Below are 22,331 nucleotides of genomic sequence, written 5' to 3' on the forward strand. Positions count from 1 at the left end.
GCGCGGCAAATTCGAACAAAAATATGTATATATGTTTTGATTCATATTTTTTTCGCGTAATCGTCGAAGTATATGCATGCCACACAGTAGAATAATATATAAAAACAAAATGATAGAGATTTATAGATATTTTTATTCATGATTAAGCCGATAAAGAAATAATTATATTATTTATTCTGTACATATCATTAAAAAACTATGTAAGTTGCAGAGTTTACTATATAAAAACAAACATTGATATAACACAGAACATAACCTATTTAGCAATATTTGTTCAAATTTTTTAGTTTTTAAAATAAAATGTTTTCTCGTATCAACTTTCTTAAAAAAGGTCGATCGTTGACAACTAATGTTAGATCTAAACGACGAGTTGTTGTTACCGGGTTAGGACTTGTATGTCCTCTCGGTGTTGGTGTACAGTATGCTTGGAATAATCTTCTTGAATCTAAATGTGGAATAACTAAACTATCTGATTTAGATTATGAGAAATTACCTTGTAAAGTGGGTAAGAAATTTCTATATAGTTAAGCGTAATCAACAAATAATAATTATGTATAACTAAAAATTAAAGTTTATATTCATTTTAGCTGCCTTGATACCTAAAGGGAATCAGTCACATGAACTAAATATAGAATCGTATTTTTCTAAAAGTGAATTAAGAACAATGTGTCCGGCTACAGCTTATGCACTGATATCTTCAGAAGAAGCTCTTTCTGATGCAAAATGGAAACCTGAAGAAGAAAATGATAAAAGAGATACAGGAGTAGCTGTTGGTATTGGAATGATTGACTTAGTAGATGTATATTCGACATATGAAGCTTTAAAAAAAGGATATAATAAAGTCAGTCCTTATTTTGTACCACGAATTTTACCAAACATGGCAGCAGGTCATATTAGTATTAAATATGGATTTCGAGGACCCAATCATTGTGTATCAACTGCCTGTGCAACTGGAGCACATGCTATTGGTAGAATAAAACATTAACATTGCTATATTAACCGTACATAAAGTATATGCTTAAATTAAAATGATTCTATTGTTTAGGTGATGCATTTCGTTTTATACGTGGAGGTGAAACTAACGTTATGGTTTGTGGTGGAGCTGAAGCATGTATCAGTCCGTTAGCTGTTGCAGCATTTTGTCGTCTTCGTGCACTCAGTACTTCTAGAAATGATTTTCCTTACGAAGCATCAAGGCCATTTGACAGAGACAGAGATGGTTTTGTAATGGGAGAAGGATCTGCTATATTAGTACTAGAAGAATTAAATCATGCTCTTAATAGACAAGCTCCTATATATGCAGAAATTCTAGGATATGGGCTTTCAGGAGATGCAGCACATATAACAGCTCCTAGCGAAGATGGTACTGGTGCTTTATTAGCAATGGATAGAGCAGTAAAAGATGCCGGTATAGAAATCTCAGAAATCACATACATAAATGCGCATGCTACTTCAACTCCATTAGGTGATGCTATTGAATTAAAAGCTGTAGAATCTCTTATGGGAGAACATAGTAAAAACGTGTTTATATCAAGTACAAAAGGAGCGCATGGGCATTTATTAGGTGCAGCAGGAAACTTAGAAGCTGCCTTTACTATCCTGGCTATAAAGGATGCTGTGATACCACCTACTATAAATTTACATAATTTAGATACAAAAACAAGCTTACAATTAGTACCTAATGAAAAGAAAAATTGGACTTCTAGTAGCAGACGAATAGCTTTAAAAAATGCTTTCGGTTTCGGTGGAATAAACGCATGTCTTTGTTTTGCAGAATATATTGTTTAAAAAAAGATTAAACATTAAGCATTCCATCACATTAAGAAAACATAATATGCTATATACGTTTAGTATAGATAAACAGGCGTCATTTTATACGCAAATAATAATAAAATCATTGTAAGTATCTTCATACATTTGTTATAAACAAGTTAAACAAATAAAAAATTGATAATGAATCTAATCTCAGTCATCAACTTTTATAATAACTTAAATATTTTAAATAATTTTATGCAACAATATACAATGTGTACAAATTACATGATTCAGGATAAATTTCTTTTTATATGGAGAATTTGTCACATTAAAATTACACAAAAAGAGATATAAACTAGAATAATAAAATATATATTGGAATGTAACATTTATTTTATATTAAGTTTGCAATAATTTTCAATCATGATATTACTATCGTAATAGCGGGATTACGAATAATCGTGATCATGTCGCAACATAAAGAATGTTTTTGAAGTTTTAACAATTCAAGAAAATAAAATATTCTCTGATTATATTATATTGTAATTAATAAGGTGTATGCCCAATATTGTAACACACTTTCTTTTGTATATCAGATTTAAATTTGTCACATTATGACCAAAATATGCTGCTATAAAAGACCTGTATTAATTCCAGTTATACAAGCATATTCTATTACGTTCGATTTAATTCTGAACTGTAGTTGTGATACAGTTAACTCTGTATAATAATAAAACATTATTTAACTTTACAAATAACTGTAAATTCAATGCAGTCTTAGAAAAAACATACCTTTTATTAAAATTGAATTTAGTTGTATTTAAAATAATTAAATTCAACTAATATATCAATGATTGTTGATAAATTAGTTTATATATTTCTATTATGTATGATCAAATGATACTTTATTTACATTGGAAAATGATATTCCAATGATAACAATTATTCAAAATACATCTATAATATTCACGTTTCTACTGGCAGTAAATCAATATAAAAAAAAAAAAAGAGAAAAATCATATCCTATTAAGTAACTGTACCTAGTAGGAATTTTTAATCAGGAATGATAAAAGGCTTATCATGGCCACAGAGAATTGCAAAACGTTTTATAAGTGTCTCTCGAAGTTCCTTACGTTTCTCAAGGACTTGACGCATTCGAGATTTAAATTCCAAAATTTCCTCTGCAGGAATATAACTTTCTTTTTCTTCGTCATCTGACAAGTAACAATCCTGTATACACACACAAATAATGTTTATGAACAATCACTTACAAATACCGTAATTACATATGATCATTTTTTTTCTTTATTTTTATTTTCTTTCCTACTAACCTCCAGCATTTGTGTAAGTGTTGGACCTCCACCTCGTTCGTTTAGCAAAGAAATACTATAATTGGAATGAACAAATTTATCGGACGTTCGTACATCATGACAATCACCTTCATGATTACAACAACTATCGCTGCAAGCTACTTCAGAGCCTTCTGGTGTACTAGGAAAAGATGGACTACTAATATTGTGTTCAGATGAATAACCACAATCCTGAGATGATGGTTCACTTGATGAACGACTTTTTTTATCAGCCATAAATAAATCAATGCGCTTTTTCATCTCTATCTCTACCCAACTATATCTTCTGTTTGGCTCATCTATTAAATCATCAACTATTTTTTTGGTCACACGATCTTTACAATCACGGAGATTATGCCAATGTTCACCTTCAGTTTTATCAGAAAAGTCCTATAATATTTTATGATTAATAAATGAATTTTATATAATTGCGTTTGTTATAATTAAAAAAAAATATATTAATATAGGCTCCATAAAAGTTTACGTTACCTTACAAGAATTGCAGTTTTCAAATAATTCTTCTTCAGAAAATTGTTTTACTTCTGAATTGATTTCTTTTATTTGATTTTCACTCATGCTTTGAACTTTTGTCTTTGATTCAGAAGCTATTTTTTTGAAACTACCTTTTTGAGGACTTGAACCTTTTTTCGTAGAATATGACGGTAATTGTATTTGGTTTTGAGATTGTACTATAATAGGTGTCTTTGTTTTTTTCAAACAATCAGGACATTTGCATGTTGGTGCACCTTTATTTTTAGGATCTAAAACTTGCAGCTGGAAAACAAATTTTTATAAGAATACGAAAGGTATTTTGTACGTATATACATAATTAAATATGTTACTTATACCTTATGTCGATCAATATTTTGTGTTGTTGGTTTTAATTCCATACAAAAAACACATGTTTCACTATTTTCACTTCTTCTTTCATTTGAACACTAAACGTCAATATAAAATAAAATAATAAAATAATATAATTGGTAATATAAAAAGAAGTAAAAATAACGATAATAATTATATAATATCATACATGACATGAATTTTCCTTCTCCTCCGTTTCATAACGACGTTCTTTCTTCTTCTTTCGTTTTAATCTCATTTTTTCTCGTCGTTGTTGTTTGGCTATTTCTTCCCTTGTTATTTCCTCATATAAAAGTTCTAATTGTGAAATTCCCTGTTTAAGTTCTACTGCCATCTAAGAGAACCAAGAAGTGTCAATTAACATAATAAAATAAATCGATAATAATAAAAGAAACATTAACAACATTTACCTGAAAATTTCTAGATAATGCATCAATCGCAACCGCTACTAACACTTTATAAACTGTTTCTTCTTCTCTTAATCGTCGGTGAACCTTATGCAAACGGTCCGCCACACATATTCCCAGACAAGTGAGTACTTCTTCTTGGGCAATTTCTAATGTTTTCGCGTGCCTTTCTCTAAGATATAAATAAATCATTATTTGACATTAACAAATATAATTTTTTATCTTATATTGAAAAGATATTTCTAAAACAATAGAATTATACCTTCCCATAAGTTCTGGTTGAGCACGTCCTATAAGTGTACTGATATATTCTGTATTTGTTGATAAATGAACATGACGATCAGATATACATCGTTTAATTCCGGAATACAAAGCTGCTACGTAACCTGTTTCTTTCGTATGTTCATGTTCTGTTGTTAAAAGAGATGATGCCAGAAGAACCTTTGTTCGACATTCAGCACAAAATCTAAAATATTAATTAACATCAAGATCGTTTTTAATAAATATATATGTCAATACGTATCCGCGTATATACGTACCTGTGCTTACGTAAATAGGATTCTAACGTGGCCTCAAGAGTATCAGCTTCAATTAAAGTAAGTTCTTGTCTACATTCTAATTCCATACAATCCCAAACTTCTCTCCATGCGCTTGGAAGGGGTTTCATACGTTGTATTTCCAAAGAATGTAACACACATCTTCGTGATTTTTTATTTCTTGGTTGTTTCTCTACTAAATTATTTAACCTTGCACTGAAATATTTTGAAAAAATATATTTTATGTATATAGAATCACTTAAATACCTCTTTTGTTTTCAATTGTATGAAAAAACTTTAATTGACAAAATTGCACTATTGCAGGGAAATTTAATAATAAAAAATAAAATAAAATAATATTAAAAAAATTAAATTTTCTTTTCAAAATCATTTTTCAACAGAACTTTCAAGTTATCAATAATTTTTTAATGGCATTTACATTTTTTTGCGATATTATTTTTGTAGAGCCTAAGAAAATGAATTTAATTATCTAATATATATATAAAAGTAATTAGACAATATTATATTTTTAAAAACAAAATGATTATATTACCTATGTCCTTGTAACATAGTACATAATAACTGAGGAGACTGCAACATATCATCACTTATTGATACTAAACCATCTGGAGTAATAATCAATGGATCTAGTGCAGGATGTCCGGATTTACTTAGCTCATAAAATAATCTTTCAACACTAAACAGAAATAATATTTTATAAGTAAATATTGCATAATGTTATATATTGTAGTGTGTACATATATTATATTATATTATAGTGCATATTTATTAGTTATGGTATTAATGTATTTATAGCATGATTCTTAATTTATGGCACAAATTTTAAAAGATGATAAGTATACTAAAAATATTATAAGTATAGCGATATATGAGCTTAAGTGTTTAGGTATTAACATAAGAATTGCATTTCGGTCGAGTTGGTTGATGAATTTGACGCAAGAATTTTGGTTGCTTTTATAATTGCTCGGAAAATGTTTGGCATCTTCAAAAATGTATGACAACCATGGCATTCAAGTTTATGGATATGTATCATATACACTCAGTGGTATCATTTTAAAGAAATTGTAAAGAAATCATTGTAAATAATTAATTATAAAAAGAACACAAAAATCAATATATAATTTGTTTTCATTTTTATGCTATTCTTATGTTTGTTGTAAAAAATGTTTATTTGAATGTCCTCTGTTATCTTAAAGTTTGAATCATAAATTAAGAATCATTTTGTATATCACCTTCTTCTACAACCAACACACGGTACAGTTTGTCCCAAAATAGCTAGTAAATCTTTACAGGTTATTACAAAAGATTCTTTAATTTCTTCTTTTGTAAGCATATCCAACTTTCTAGTAAATTCATCTAGTTGCTTTCCACGAACGAGTGGGCTAGCACAAATTGCTCCTAGGCCATTTACATCCATGATCATCTATTTAAATAAATAGTTTTACATTAATAGAAATTTATATTATTAAATTATAAATAATGTTATATTTTTATAATTATATAAAATGTAATTGTATATATAATTGTATTCATTAAAAAGAATTTATCACAGGCTTAAGAAATCTTATTTCAAATTATGTTATTATGATGGTAGATTAAATGAAAACATTTTAAAAGTTTATTTTATGATTAATTTTATAATATAGTTAAATTTAATATAAAATACATCATAACATATATTTTTTTAATTTTTTGTCTTAGTGTTATTGTCATAATTATCAGCACATTTATCTCATGTAATTGCAAAACATATTATTAATATTGTAGATGTAAAATATAGAACATTTAAATTAATGTGTTAAATAATTATGCAACACAGGAAAACGTTAATACAATATATTTTTCATAATTTGTGAGTCATCAACATCTTTCTTAAAAATAAAATTCATGTTTTTCTTTAATTTCTCGTTAAGAAAGATTTACAAAAAACATCAACATATTAATTAATAGTGATATTATCAAGTAAACTGATATTATCAACAAAACTATAAACTCATTTGTTATATATTAGTATTATTTTTCAAAATGTGTAAAACATGTAGATGAAAGTAAATTTAAGATAACTGCGTAATAATGTTTAGAGTAAAATCTATATTGATAGAAACTCTGAAATTGTTGTAAAATCATTGTTAAATGATTGCAATGTAAAAAGTAATAGAATTTATATGTCAAACGTTTCATAAAATATGATTATTACTACACTGAGTATACACTCCTCTGTCAATGTTTAGGTTAAGTTACACACATAGAAACATCTATCTTCTTATGCAAGTTTTTTAAAGATTTATAGTTACAGGATTTTATAATAGAAGCTTTTAAAAAAGTTATGTTGAAGTAAATTATCCTTACCGTAAGATTTTCATCAACGATTAGCAACATTTGTCTTCGCGTCAGATCAACCCGGTCGTCATCCCGCCAAACATTTACTAATTTGGCCATTATTTTCAGATTTTATTATTTTATTCGTAATGCTTTTTAATTATTGAGACCAATACTTTTCGTTTATGTATGATCATAAAAGACTTTAAACTATGATAATCTTACGACACGTTGAATACGAAAACAAGTAGAAGACGTCATATGTCTGCCATTTGCAAGTAGTCTGTCACTTCCGTCCTGCGTGCATTGTCCCGTTTGCTTCTCTATACGCGTCATTATAGAGCTTCTCCGATCGTATCGCGCCCATCAACGTAATTCCCACCATTCTTGATATTTACTTCTTTATATCTATATTACAATTTTTATATATAAATCAATTTTTTAACTTATTAAATTTTTTTTACTCTTTTTTAACACAGTAAACTTTAATATTTATTATCTACATTCTTTCTCTTTTTCAGATATTACGTAATTACGTAAATTGTAGATCCGAATAATAGAAAAACTTATTTAAATTTTCAGTTCCTATTAGTTTTTATTTTTTTTTTATTTTAATAATTTTATAATAGCGCGAGTTATGTAATAAATATGGAATATTCCATCTACATAGAATCAACGAATGTTTGTTTATATCTCTGTTAATATGGCATTGGTCCTCCGGGACCCATAGTTCATTTAAACTACATCGGTCCCTGTCAATTGTGCGTAATTACCATTTATTTATGAAATGTTGCTTTAATGAAAAGCATAAAAAATATGGATGTTTCATTTAGAAAATTGTGGGAGCATCATTTTACAGTATTCAATAATCTAAGATATTTTCAATGATACATATTTTACTATCATATTATTATAATAAAATTATATTAGAAATGCAACATAGTATTGTGAGCGAATTTGATTTTCCCGCGATTAAATTTAACGCCATCAGATTAGTACGTTTGAGAATAGATCCAAGTTTAAGGCTGTTTATTACCCCAGCATAAAAGTGTCTAAAACAGTGTATCAGTCGCTGATGCACCAGACACAGTTCTTAACCGGTTTTAATGAGCAGGCTTCATTCGAAAAATAAAAGCTCAGTCGCACTGTTCTTTTTTTTTTCAAATTTTTACAAAAGCTTTATTTTTACGCATTAACTATTTTTGAAAAAATATTTTTTGAAACAATATTTTTTTCATAGAAAATAAAGCTTCTTTTAAAATTCAAAAAGTTAGATAAAAGTTTGAATTTTTACCTTTCAAATGAGACCTTGTTCATCAAAATTGGTTAAAAATTGTGCCTGATTTTATTATTGATATAAACCCTGTTTTCGACATTTTATATGAAAAATAAGTTTCGTATGATGGTGCCCCTTTGAAATCTGATATAAGACGAGAGATGAAGCTCTTACTTTTATTACTGATTTTCTTATTTTTCAATTATTTGACCAATTAATTATTATGATTAATAAACATTAATTTAAGCAGTATTTCGTATTCGTGTACTATATTTAACAAATATATAAATATTGTATTTCTCGTATGTGACAAACAGTCAGTGAAAAATAATTTATATTCGATATATCAGCTCGTATGAATCGTCAACAAGTTGAAATTGTTGAATGATATAAATAAAAACAGACGTTCGATTAACTATTACTGTTATCAAGATAGTATTTTTTGGATCACTGATAATTAAACATCGAAATTTTCTGCTCTGTATAGTTAAGTTTAAATAATTTATATTTCCGATTATTTAACATTTATTTAAACCATTTAAGAAATATACGTGAATTATAATTAAGTAATATTTAAACGATAGTACATTTATTTAAACATTAAATAATTTGAAATACATTTAGATCAAACGCTCGTTTATTCTTCCGATTATTAAAATATATCGAAACATTATTATTTCGTATTTCAGCGAATAAACATTGAAACTCTCTTTTCCAGGTAAGCTTTTAAATATTTATTTTTCAATTGTTTAAAAAAGATATAGGATATAAGAAGTATAATTAACTAATACTTAAATAATAGTATATCTGTGTAAACATTACACATCTATTAATATATTTCGAATATTAAACAATTTCAATCTGATAATTTACTAGATAAAAATTTGAAATTTAAAGTCATTATTGGTCAGGACCGTTAAAATAAATGCATTTTAGTTTAAATAATACTAAATATTAGTAGAGTACATTAGAATGTTCGATATACTTTAAATAATTGTTAATTAATCGAAGAAAATGTAAAAAAACGTACCTTCCTCTTCGAAATCCACCGTTAGACTGGCTCATTGTCTTCTATAAAGGTTCTTTTATTCGATGTTGTTTATATGACTTACTGAAGGTTGCATATGTATAATATACATAATATGTACTGGAAAGAAATAGAATATCCTTTTACGTAAAGTCATATAAACAACATTGAATAAAAGAACTTTCATAGAGGACAATGAGCCAGTCTAACGATGGATTTCGAAGAGGAAGGTACGTCGAACTTATATTCTCTGATTTTAAACTATAATTTACATTTTCTTTGATTAATTAACAATTATTTAAGATATATCAAACACTCTAATTTATTCTACTAATACTTATCATTGTTTAAACACATATATATGTATATTGGTTTAAACATTACATACCTATTAATATATTTTATATAGAAAATCATTTTGATATATTTTTATTTTATGTTTTTAGATGAATGTTTTAAACTTGATGTCGTTACTGAGCTGAATTGTAAGAAAATTCTTCGATGACTCTCCTTGTTTTCCAATCAGTTTTCTGTTAGATTTCGACGTGTGAACATCATTAAGTCAGGCTTGCATCGTGGTTGTCTATTCTGCGTTGATCAGTGCAATAGGAGGGATGCAGCCCACCCTTCCCGAGATAGTCAGGGTTTCTTTCGAGATCTCGGGGGGTTGAGTTGCATTCCAGTCCTCTTCAGGACTTGTCATGCAAGAGAAAGAAAATGCCGAAAGGCGACGTGAGAGGGAATGTGTATCTGATAGCATGCGTGTGCAAGTGTATGCGGATAGGCGTGTGCGTGCGAGGCCGAATAGAAGACCTAGCTCCTGGGCGACTCCACTCTCCTTCCTCGAGTGAGACTCCGGGCGGCCTTGGGGGCTCCTGATTAATTGTAAGTCCCACTTCTCCTCAATAGTGTGTGTGTGCATGTAGTATGCGTGTTGGTATGTGTGGACCTGGTCAGTGCGCCATGGGGCGAATGGTTAGGTCATTGTATACATATTTTGTATATATATAAGTAGCAGGTTGGCCTCCAGGGGCACTAATCTCTGCTGAGAGCATATAAATAGGTATGTGTTTGCGTGTGAATGAATGGGTGAGAACCAGGCAAACACCGGCCTGGTTCGCTAAGGAGTTCCGTGCCCTCCTCCCACCCTTCTACATGTTAGTTATAAGATACAGGAGGTTTTTTAACCAGTAAGAATCCGACACTATTCTACGTACCAGGATTAGGATGCCTATGAAGGTTTCTCCTCCTGTCACAAAAAAAAGGATTGCCGATCATTATGCAGATAGGTCTAAATTTTTGTATTTTTGTCATGATTTTGGGAAGGTTTTATTGTATATTGTATATTTTATGTATATATATAATTTTATATAAACTTATGAAAATCGTCTTGAAGTTGCCGGTTCGCCCGAACAATAAAGGCCCTAAGTGCAAAGGGTTAATATTAATAATTTAATAAGTTAATTAAATAGAAGTTTAATTTTTTAAATTAAATTGCATTTTTAGATTAATAAAACTAAAAAAAACATGTGTGCAGATCACACAAGTTAGAAGTGAAACCTTTAATAAATCAATCAATTATTTATTTAATAATTAGAAAAATTCGCGCCTATAAGAATGCAACCCGTCAGACACACTTTGAAAATATTGCTTGCGAGCGCCATGTGTTGGGACAGAATTTTTTCTGCTTGAAAGATAGGCAACCCGTAATACATGCGTGTATAAACAGTTTGGACTGAAAAAAAATTTCGCCCCAACAGATGGCGTTCGTAGGCAACATTTTCAAGTGTGTCTGGAGGGTTACATATCTACAGGCGTAATATTTTTTATAAATAATGATACAAATTTAATTTTTATTTTTTAATTAGTTAATGCATATTTTTAGAATAATATTAAGCATTGTATATAAAAAGTAAATATTTAAAAATTGAAATTGATCAATGTTTGACACTTAATGATCGTCGTAAAAATAATAAAAAATTAGAAAGTTGTTCATAATTTTATTGGAGAACAATCCATGATTTAAAATCATGTGTATGTTTATGTATATGTTCTCCAACGCATCTTAGTTAGCACCGGGACCACCAGTGGGCGATAGTAGGTACTTTACGCGATGACATTACAATACTATCAAAGAGTGGTACATTATTAAAGAAAAATACAATATTATCAATGGACGGTACAAACTATCAAAGAACAGTACAAACGGTCAATGAATGGTACAATACTATCAAAGAAAGGTACAAACTATCAAATAACGGTACAATACTATCAAAGAATATACTATTCTATCTATTATCGCCTATTGTTAATATTTGAAGTATATTTTTAGAGATATAATGTATAAATAAATGTATCATATATTATATCTTGTTTAAACAGTTGAAAAATAATTATTTGAAACTTACGCGTACGGAAAAAAGAGTTTTGATGTTACTTGCTAGAATAAAAATTAATTGTTACGTTATTTATCGATAGCCCGAGGAATAAACAAATGTTTGATCTTAATTACGTTGCATGACAATTTCAAATGTCGATTAACTTTTGATAAGATATCAAATCAAAATGATTTTTTCTTAACATTTATTATGTACAATATAAAGTTTGAACTTGATACAATATTTAAATCTTTATCTTTCAAATAAGTCCTTATTTATCAAAATTGGTTAAGTATTGTACCTGGTACGATTAGTACAATCAGTAGCAGAAAAGCCATTTTAAATATTCTTAAGCCGGAGTGATGAATAGCTTTAATTTACTATCTTCTTGAAGAATGTAATCGCATACATATATAAATATATATGTACATTAAATGCTAAATACCACTTAATATGTGACTAATTGTTTGTATATACATATATACAGTATGTCTAGAAAGTAGTAATACAAAACAAAAGAGATTAATTCATTGTACAAAAAAGTAATTTGAAATTATAAAAATTATAAATACTTTTGACAATTAGTCATTTAAATAAATACATGTATTATCGAATCCTATTTTAGTAAAAAAATCCAAATGAAATTAAGATATTGTTTTCAAGTACAAAAAAACTAATATTATTACACGTATGGTTGATGGAATTTTATTTGAATAAAATGTCATTTTATAGTTCAATTGACTTTTGCTCAGGAACACTTATGAAGTGCATTGTACTTATGCACTTGTGTGTGTGTACAATCATTGTATGGTAACGAAGACGATGTGACAAGAATCTCATGCATTTAATTAATTTACGCTAGATATAATATTCACAGTTGTGTTCTATCATGATTACTATGAAGGGTAAGGGAATAAAATAATTTATTATAATATAAAAATATATCTCTACTATTAAATTCAGTCTATTTAAATAGTTTTATTTTCTATTTGAAATAAGGTTAAGAGTGAGTGTGAGTGTGAGTGTGAGTATGCATGTGGGGTGAATGAGTGAAATGAGCGAGTAGAGTGAGAGAGAAAATTCAAAATTTATTTAATTTATTTTATTTTTTCTTTAAGCAAAACGATCTTGAGTCAAATATTAAAAATATTAAAGCATGAAATAACAGTTCTGTGTGTGTGTGTACTTTTGTGTTTGTGTTTGTGTTTATTGAACCTTGTCTTCCTTTTGACGTTGATTAGAAAAGATTAGAATTCATGCGTTATCAGTGACAATGATGTGAATATCTCAGTATGCCTACAACCGTCATAAAAGTATGTTTTACAGCAGTTTGTGAGGTGCTTGGTGATTCCAATGAAAGAAATAAAAAGCTAGAATTTGTATAATTATATTTATATATTGAAATATCAAACATAGTTTATAATCATTAATAAGCACAATGATTGAAGATACACATAAAATAAATAGTATTACTGAAGGTACAGAAAGTAACACAAATCAGCGGAATGAAATTGATAACAGGTAAGGCACACAAATTTACTTTTTTTATGATATCAAAATATATATTTATATATATATATATATTATTTTTTAGTCATGCATCTGTTAACGATGGACCAAAATTTCTTTCAAATAAAAATCTGTATACTAAAAAAAACAATATTGAATATACTCCAGGTTTAGGATTTGTACGTTATAATCATGCAATGAGGAATTTAATACCTATGCGTTCCAAGACAATGTATGTATATTTAAAAAATATATTTCTACAAAAATATTTGCGTGTATATAATTGTATTATCTGATATAATATTTGTTAATATGCTGATCACAATTATTTAGAATAAAGAAAAAATTATATAACAATGACAAATATGTTCTAGCGACAAAGAAGCTATGCCAGCAGATAACGCTGGATTATTTTCATATACATTTGTTACTTGGATGACAAGATATTTATGGAAAGCATACAAGAAGGGTATTTCATTATCGGATCTTCCATTAATTTCACCTTACGATAGTTGCATTTATAATGTACAAAGGTAAGAAAATTATTATTATTTATTTAGAAAAATATTATGTATTAAATTTTATCTCATTGTACTGAGAACTATATTTACATTATTTTAGATTAGAAAATCTATGGCAAGAAGAATTACATAGAAATGGTCCCGACAATGCATCATTTTGTATGGCTGCGTGGAGATTTGTACGCACAAGAGTATTTGTCAGTTGCGTTTTTATGACTTTCTCAGTAATTTTTGGTTTTATAAGCCCTGTACGTTAACATTTTTTTTTTTTATATAATTAACATATTTTAATTTCCAGTGTATATTTATATTATCTAAAATGTATTAATTTGTAGGCAATATTAATGCGAAAGGTCTTAGAATACATACAGTCCCCAGAAGGAACTATTTGGGATGGAATTAAGTGGGCATTATTGTTAACATTATGCGATTTTTTGAGAACAATATTTCTTACATGGACTTGGATTGTTAATTATAGAACAGCATTAAGACTGAAATCATCTTGTACTGCTTTATTGTATAAAAAAATTATTGGATTAAACAATATTGGAAACATAAATACAGGAGAAGTATAATTTATTGAAAATTTATATTTTATTTTATTTTATTATTTTTTAATATATAATTTTATAAATCTTTTTCTCTATCTTAGCTAGTGAACCTATTTTCCAATGACAGTCAAAGATTATTTGATGTAGTCCTTTATGGTCCAATGATTGTCAACAGTCCTATAATTATTATTTCTAGTATTATTTACATACTGCATTTCTTCAGTCCATTGGCTCTCTTAGGCATGGTAGCATTTATTTTATTTTACCCTTTACAGGTAAACAAGTAATTAAATATAAAAAATTCATTTTTATATCTTAAAAGATATGAATATTAATTAATATAAAGAAACATATGCTTATATTTCAGTACTTACTTTCTCGTTTAAATGGTTACTTACGAAGTAAAACAGTAACTGTTACTGATTCTCGTGTAAAATTAATGAATGAAATTCTAGAAACTATAAAGATGATCAAAATGTATTCATGGGAGAATTATTTTAGTCAAAAACTTCTGAGTAATTATTAAATTAATCAATATATATATATATATTATATATTTATCATCATTTATCATATTATATATTTATTTATACAATCAGTAAATGATCTACTTTTCAGATATACGCAAGGCAGAAAAAAGTTGGTTACATAAAATAGCATATTTTCAAAGTCTTAGTGTTTCATTGACACCTGCTGTGCCTATTATGTCTGCCATTCTTACTTTTTTGGCCCATGTGTCTGGAGGATATAATCTTACAGCTGCACAGGTAAGTATTATTTCATTAATAATGTAATCATACATGAAACAAAGAAATATTTATTGAGTTCAAGAAAATATTATATTACATAGTACATACAATACATAAATTTGTTTCACCTTGCAAAATAATAGCACCCTTTTTTTATAAATCTTAATGTTATATTTTATATATAACGATAAAAGTGTTGCACTTACTAGAGAACATATTACAGGCTTTTCCTATTGCTTCTTTATTTTGGAACCAGCTAAGACTGGTACTTGTTGCGCTTAAGGAATCTACACGACATATTATCAACGCGCATATATCCCTTAGAAGATTTCAGGTTTTTTTAAATTTTCAACTGTTATAGCTTATATAGCTTAATAATACAATTTCTATACATATTATTAAGAGAACAATTTTTGTGTATTTTATATGTAATTTTCCTTAAAATAACAATAATTTTTAACAAATATTAACAATTTTATAGTTTTTAAAGGAATAATAATTCAACTTTTATTTTAATACATTTTACGTCTATTAAATTATAAATAAAATTGTTCATTATTAAAAATTACTTTATACTTTATATATATTTAATGCATTTCACTTTCTATGAGTTAATCAGTTAAATTAATAAATATAAAAAAAAATTAATAGGAAGAAGTAAAAAGTTCTCTGATTAAAATAATTATATACTCTAATCTATTGATATATATATATACATAAATTATATCTTATAATAATATGTAAATGAAAGTAATTAAAATGTGGGAAAGCTTTTAGTAATGGGTTATGGATTAAAAAGATAGAAAAAATATTGCATGTTCTACACAAGTGTAATATAAATTGCTTTTTATTTATTTTGTATATATATATATATATTTATGTTTATATATGTAAAAGAATTCAAGTATATTATAATTACAAGGATGGAGTATCAAAAAATATCAAATTTACATTTTTATTCAACCAAACTGTAGTAAATAATTATTAAAATAACTCATAACTACTAATGTAATATTTAACTGCATTGCTCTTTCAGGTATTTCCCTTTGTATCGCTACTCAGTGCACAAATTCGTACTAGTTTCATGTTTTTACAAGTGGCTATAATTAATATTATTGCATCACAGATAACTTTCCTCAGATTAAAGGTTTTTATTTCTATATTTTTATATAGTTATTATAACATTTGTAGAGATAATATTTTACTAATAGATTTTACTATTTTGTTCAGATAAAATATACTTATAATCATGCATGATATTTTTGTTTGAATTAGTGCTTATAAATATTTTAATATTGCATGATATACATGTTACTGTGAAAGACTGAAATTAGAAAATGTCATGATTAACATTGTCTCTTGCTATTTGTTTGAAATATTAATATGTATAAGAATAAACTCAAATATTCGGTATTTTACAATAAGATATATATTTTGAGTATATTTAGATCTTGACGTTGTATAATTTTATCGTTTATTATGTATATATGTATATTTTTTTGTAATATTTATTTTTTTTTTATGCATAGTTTGCAGTTTTTGTTTGTTTCATTTTATTTATTAATAAATTTTGATTTATTGTGAGTTGTATATTTAAGCTGTATAACATGTTAGCAATAATTAATTTATGTATAGTCTGCAGTGTTTGTCTGTTTTATCTTATTTATTAATTTGAAAATATTAATTTGAAATGGCATTGAAAATAGCATGCTATTATTATTAATTTATTGTTGATTGTAGATTTTAAAACAAGTTTGCTTGTATGAATTTGCATAATGTTAAAATGTATAACATAATTCATTTCACTCCACTTCATATTTTATTTTTCTGTTTATTGTTTAAAAAAGATAATAATACTATGTTAAATTTATAATTTTTAGAGGTAAAATAAAAGTAATGAAAATATTGCAAAATCTACAAACAATAATATTGTATTATGCTTTATGTGCTTGTGAATGTAATGAAATATTAAAAATGCGTATATATTATGATATTATGATACATGTTTAAATGAATTAATGTATTATTAAATTTATACAGAAAATAATGTTATTGGAAAAAGACACTGTCAACATATCAAAACCAATTATGAAATTACAATCAATAGCAATTGCTAATGCAACATTTATTATTGATAATTCTAAGAAACAAACTGATGTATTGAAGAAATCAAAAAGCAAAAAAATGTGAGTAAAGATATTATTCAAAAGTTTTGTTTCTATAATTGTAACTTATAATAATAATACTACAGTATTAAAGATATTTATTTTCTATTTTATTTAATGCTTTTATATTTGTAATATTTTAGAAAGGATTCAGATGCTAATGCAGCAGAGCTAGAAAAACTTAAAAATCGTGAAGAAAAGATGTATATCCAAATACTTACAGATATAACATTTGGTGCACCTAAAGGCAAATTAATTGGAATTTGTGGTCAAGTTGGAAGTGGAAAATCTAGTCTCTTGCTTGCAATATTAGGTCAATTAAAAATAAAAGAAGGACAACTTTCAAGAGAAGGCTCTTGTGCTTTTGTCAGTCAACAAGCATGGATAATTAATGCAACCCTCAAGGAGAATATTCTTTTTGGAGAACAGTTTGATGCTAAACGTTACTATCAAGCACTAACTGTATGTAGTTTAAAAGATGATCTAAATATGTTACCAGGAGGAGATGAAACTGAAATTGGTGAAAGAGGTATCAATTTATCAGGAGGCCAAAAACAAAGAGTCGCACTTGCCCGAGCTTTTTATGCTAATCGGTAGATTTTACAATTTAATTTTACTCTTTCTTAAATGTTCATCTTTCAATTTCTAGACTTAATCTAGTTATAACAAAATTTAAATATTTGTAGGGATATTTATTGTCTGGATGATCCTCTGAGTGCAGTAGACGCACATGTTGGAAATTATATTTTTAACAAATTAATTCTTGATGCTTTGAAGGAAAAAACAGTTATACTTGTTACTCATCAAATTCAGGTATTTTTTAATAAATAATAAAATACAGTAATCCCCCCTATAACACGGTACGCTTATAACGCGATTTCACGTCCCTTGTATAACACGTTTTCCCCCATATAACGCGGGGATTCCCCACTTTTCACAGGAAAAGTTAAACGTGAATCATTTGTACATAACGCGTTATACGATGTCAACGTCGTTTTACGAAAATGCTCGCACAACGCGTTTTCCTATAAAGCGGAATCAATGTACCGTGTTATAGGGGGGTCTACTGTAATAATCTTATCACAGCCTGGTTTCTTAGCAGATTTTATTTTATGTAGTTTTTGGAATGCTGTCACCAAATTTATCTACTTCAAAATGGGAAAATTTCCGAGCATGGAACGCATACAGAACTTTTGCAATTGAATAAAGAGTATGCAGTAATAGTAAACAACGTATTTAAACAATCAAAAGATAAGTTAAATAGGTATGTTATTTTAATACACTTATTATTTTAATATATCATATATTTAATGCTTTATATTATGATTTATATTAGTTTCTATTATTCAACAGAGAACAATATGGACAAATTATGAATAAAGAAAGTGATATTGGTTTTGAATCAAACGCTGAATTTATTGATTCTCCTGAGAATCAAGATGAAGAAAGTTCCAAAATAATTCACAGTGGAGGTGTGTGTGTGTGTGTAGTAAATTATTTTGTATATCTTCTAAAATAAATGATTAATTATTAAATCTGCAGGGACCACTTTAACATCGGAAGATAAAGTTGAAACTGGATCTGTAAAGGTGCAAACGTATCATACATATATAAAAGCTGCTGGTGGATATTTGATGGCCTTTTTAGTATTTTCCATATTATTCTCAAATGTAGGTGGTATGGCATTTAGTTCATGGTGGCTTGTTGTATGGATTAAAGCAGGTGGTGGAGTGAGTAGACTTTTAATTTTAAAACATATTAAATAAAGATATATCACATACAATATAATCTGATATAATTCAAAAAAATAGAACATAAATTAAGAAGTAATAGTATAAATTATAATTATTTATAATTATTTACTATAAGTTCTTTTTCTTTCTTTTCTTTTTTAAGAATGCAACTACAACTGTTCCTGGCAGTAATGTTACTATTTTATCAGATAACATAATCGAGAATCCAAATTTCACGTATTATCGAAATATTTATGCTATATGCATTGGTATTATAATTATAACAAGTCTCATCCGTGGATCGGTGATAACATATGCTACAATACGTGCTTCAACAACTATACATAATAAGGTTTTCAAAAAAGTCATTGCATCTCCTCTAAAATTTTTCGAAACCACTCCAAGTGGTAGAATACAAAATATTTTTAGCCGAGATATAGATGAAGGTATATTATAATATATATGTGTATATATATATGTTATATGCATCATGTAAAAACGAATAATTTCGTTTTAATACATTTCTTATTTATAGTTGACAACTATTTACCTTTGGCAGTGGACTACATGATACAAAATATTTTCACTTGTATGATAGCTATTTTCTTTATATGTTTGGTACTTCCATGGTTTATTATACCTTTAATTATTCTTGGTACTGCGTTTTTTATGATCAGCAAAATGTTTAGGTAAGTTAAATATAATGAATGTCATTTTAAATTAATATAAGAAAATTCATTGGAAATTGATTTATTTACATTAAATAGAGTTGCGATGAGAGATTTCAAAAGAATGGAAAATACTTCGCGTTCGCCTGTTCTGAGTTTTGTTACAACCACTGTTCAAGGTCTACATACTATCCATGCTTTCAAAAAAGAGAAAAATTTTATAAAGAAGTAAGTATATTGTTTTTATATACTATAAGATTAAATAAAAGTATCTGTGTTATGTATATTATATTTTTACATAGGTTTGAAGAATTATTGGATGTCAATAATTTATGCACTTACATGTGTAATGCAGCAATGCGTTGGTCCGCTGTAAGGTTGGATAGTTTAGCAATCACTTGTTGTTCAATCACAGCATTTTTCATTATCTTTCTGAAAGGTCAAATACCTGCTGCGCTTGCTGGTCTTGCCATGGCATATGCTACCCAAATTTCAGGTGTCTTTCAATACACTGTCAGATTAATGTCAGAGACTGAAGTACGTTTTATTAGTGTTGAGAGGATAAACTATTATCTTAAGGTAAATTATATCCTTTTTTTTTAACTAAATGAATCACATATAGTAATAATATTCTATTTATTCAGAATTTAGAAAAGGAAGAAACCCCCAAAGAGTCATTAATAAAAATTGATGACAATTGGCCTACTTCTGGTAAAATACAATTTAAAAATGTTAAAATGAAATATAGAAAAGAATTACCACTTATATTACTGAATATTTCATTTACTGTCAAACCAGGAGAAAAAATGGGTAATATTGTGTATTTTCAAATATATTTTTACTAATGTGCTACATTATTTTATATATATATATTTATTTTTTTAATTATATCATTTGCGTATTAGGAATTATTGGTAGAACAGGTTCTGGAAAAAGTTCTTTAACTATTGCATTATTTCGATTGGTTGAAATCTGTGAAGGAACAATTAAAATTGACGGTGTAGATATATCTAAATTAGAACTAAGTTTATTAAGAAGTAAACTCTCTATTATACCACAGGATCCAGTATTATTTAATGGAACAATACGGTAAAAATAAAGATAAAATTGGATAGAATTTAGCAATTATACAAAAAAAAAAACAAAAAATGTGAATAAAAGATTTTAATTTTTATATAGATCTAATCTGGACCCATTTGAACAATATTCTGACATTGAAATTTGGAATTCTCTTGAGAAAAGTCAACTTAAAGAAAAAGTTAAGTTACTGAATGGTCAACTTGAAGCACTTGTAGAAAGCAATGGAAATAATTTTAGTGTTGGAGAAAGACAACTTATTTGCTTAACAAGAGCTCTTTTGCGCAATAGTAAGGTAAGATAATGAAATAAAAATGATTAATTATTTATTATATATTGCACACATGTATATTTTATATTATAGATATTGGTTTTGGATGAAGCAACTGCAGCAGTTGATCCTGAAACTGAAGCAGCTATTCAGGATACAATACACAATGAATTTGTGGAATGTACTGTTTTAACTATCGCACATCGTTTAGAAACTATTTTAAGATATGATAAAATTCTTGTTATGAAAAATGGATCAATTCTCGAATTAGATACGCCAACTAATCTTCTCTCGAATCCTAATTCAGAATTTTCCAAAATGATGGCTGTTACAAAAAAAACAATTAAATAATGTGCAATTTATTTTTTAATATTTTATTCAAAATAAAAAAAGAAAAAATTGCACAACTTGCCAATTGCATATTATTATGTTTTTTTTTTTTTTTTTTTTTTAATTATTAAGATACAAAAAGTTGTTGTTTTTTATTTTCATTAAATCTATCAATTTATCTTATTTGAAATAATTTATATTTTATAACTTTATATTTTTCATTAAGAAAATAATTATAATACTCACCAAAAGTATTGCAATAAATAATTTTAGTTTGATACAATCAATAACGAAAACGGAAAAAAAGAAATGTGATTAATGTTATTTTAATTTTATATTTTTGTTTTATATTAATCTTTATTTTTATATATATATTTGATGGTTGTATTATAATTATAAATTTTATATATTCTTAATATTACTTCTAACAAAAAATGAAAAGAATATAATTTATATATGTTACTGTTGATGTTGAGATAACTTTGATTTTATAGAAAGAATGTCCAGAAGAAGACTAAACACAGTCAAGTGAAACACATTTTATAGATTGCCAAAACCTTCTGGGCATTCTATAGAATGCTCGAAACTTGTTTTTATTTGTTTCGGACATTCTATAGAAGCCATATTTTTTCATATTAACCGTAACATATACATTTTATAATCGAATAATAAAAATAATATATTTCTTTATATTTTATATACAATAATATATTTCTTATACTTTAATAATATATAACTAATAATTGATAGTATTTCTATAGATATATTAATATGTATAAATAAAATCTTTTTTATAAATAGTAATTAAGATCTTCATTCATATGTAAT

The 22,331-nt window shown here is 27.0% G+C and overlaps 3 protein-coding genes across 10 annotated transcripts; 2 read left to right on the plus strand and 1 right to left on the minus strand.

Moving 5' to 3' along the window:
- The first annotated feature begins 53 nt into the window (after positions 1-53).
- Positions 54-2,513, plus strand: LOC107071612 (3-oxoacyl-[acyl-carrier-protein] synthase, mitochondrial). Its single transcript, XM_015330756.2, has 4 exons — positions 54-200; positions 288-505; positions 588-968; positions 1,046-2,513. The coding sequence occupies exons 2-4, from the start codon at positions 301-303 to the stop codon at positions 1,786-1,788; spliced, it is 1,329 nt and encodes a 442-aa protein (XP_015186242.1). The 5' UTR covers positions 54-200; positions 288-300; the 3' UTR covers positions 1,789-2,513.
- LOC107071611 (gametogenetin-binding protein 2-like) lies at positions 2,127-7,645 on the minus strand. The gene is made up of 11 exons (XM_015330755.2): positions 7,279-7,645; positions 6,162-6,352; positions 5,462-5,605; positions 4,912-5,124; positions 4,635-4,838; positions 4,376-4,544; positions 4,135-4,299; positions 3,953-4,042; positions 3,594-3,878; positions 3,087-3,494; positions 2,127-2,985 (listed from the first exon to the last, which is right to left on the minus strand). Exons 1-11 carry the CDS (start codon positions 7,366-7,368, stop codon positions 2,809-2,811), a joined length of 2,136 nt encoding a protein of 711 aa, XP_015186241.1. The 5' UTR covers positions 7,369-7,645; the 3' UTR covers positions 2,127-2,808.
- Positions 7,646-10,011: 2,366 nt separating this feature from the next.
- Positions 10,012-22,307, plus strand: LOC149032223 (ATP-binding cassette sub-family C member 5-like). Of its 8 annotated transcripts, none has more exons than XM_089173505.1 (26): positions 11,665-11,791; positions 12,682-12,834; positions 13,256-13,450; positions 13,524-13,670; positions 13,813-13,971; positions 14,060-14,207; positions 14,295-14,528; positions 14,612-14,785; positions 14,878-15,025; positions 15,129-15,277; positions 15,483-15,593; positions 16,296-16,406; positions 17,300-17,445; positions 17,568-18,017; positions 18,111-18,237; positions 18,543-18,688; positions 18,778-18,896; positions 18,967-19,154; positions 19,321-19,603; positions 19,693-19,846; positions 19,925-20,053; positions 20,128-20,404; positions 20,470-20,635; positions 20,731-20,914; positions 21,005-21,197; positions 21,267-22,307. In XM_089173505.1, the coding sequence occupies exons 3-26, from the start codon at positions 13,368-13,370 to the stop codon at positions 21,522-21,524; spliced, it is 4,284 nt and encodes a 1,427-aa protein (XP_089029631.1). In that variant the 5' UTR covers positions 11,665-11,791; positions 12,682-12,834; positions 13,256-13,367; the 3' UTR covers positions 21,525-22,307. The 8 variants fall into 8 exon arrangements, with proteins under 8 accessions (XP_089029633.1, XP_089029631.1, XP_089029630.1 ...); XM_089173504.1 differs by having other exon boundaries at positions 11,666-11,791; positions 12,662-12,834; XM_089173507.1 differs by lacking the exons at positions 11,665-11,791; positions 12,682-12,834 and adding an exon at positions 10,012-10,436.
- The last annotated feature ends 24 nt before the right edge of the window (positions 22,308-22,331 follow it).

This window comes from Polistes dominula, unplaced genomic scaffold (genome assembly GCF_049000335.1).
Source record: "Polistes dominula isolate Pdom_NZ unplaced genomic scaffold, Pdom_raw_medaka contig_33, whole genome shotgun sequence".
NCBI classification, from domain to species: Eukaryota; Metazoa; Arthropoda; class Insecta; order Hymenoptera; family Vespidae; genus Polistes; species Polistes dominula.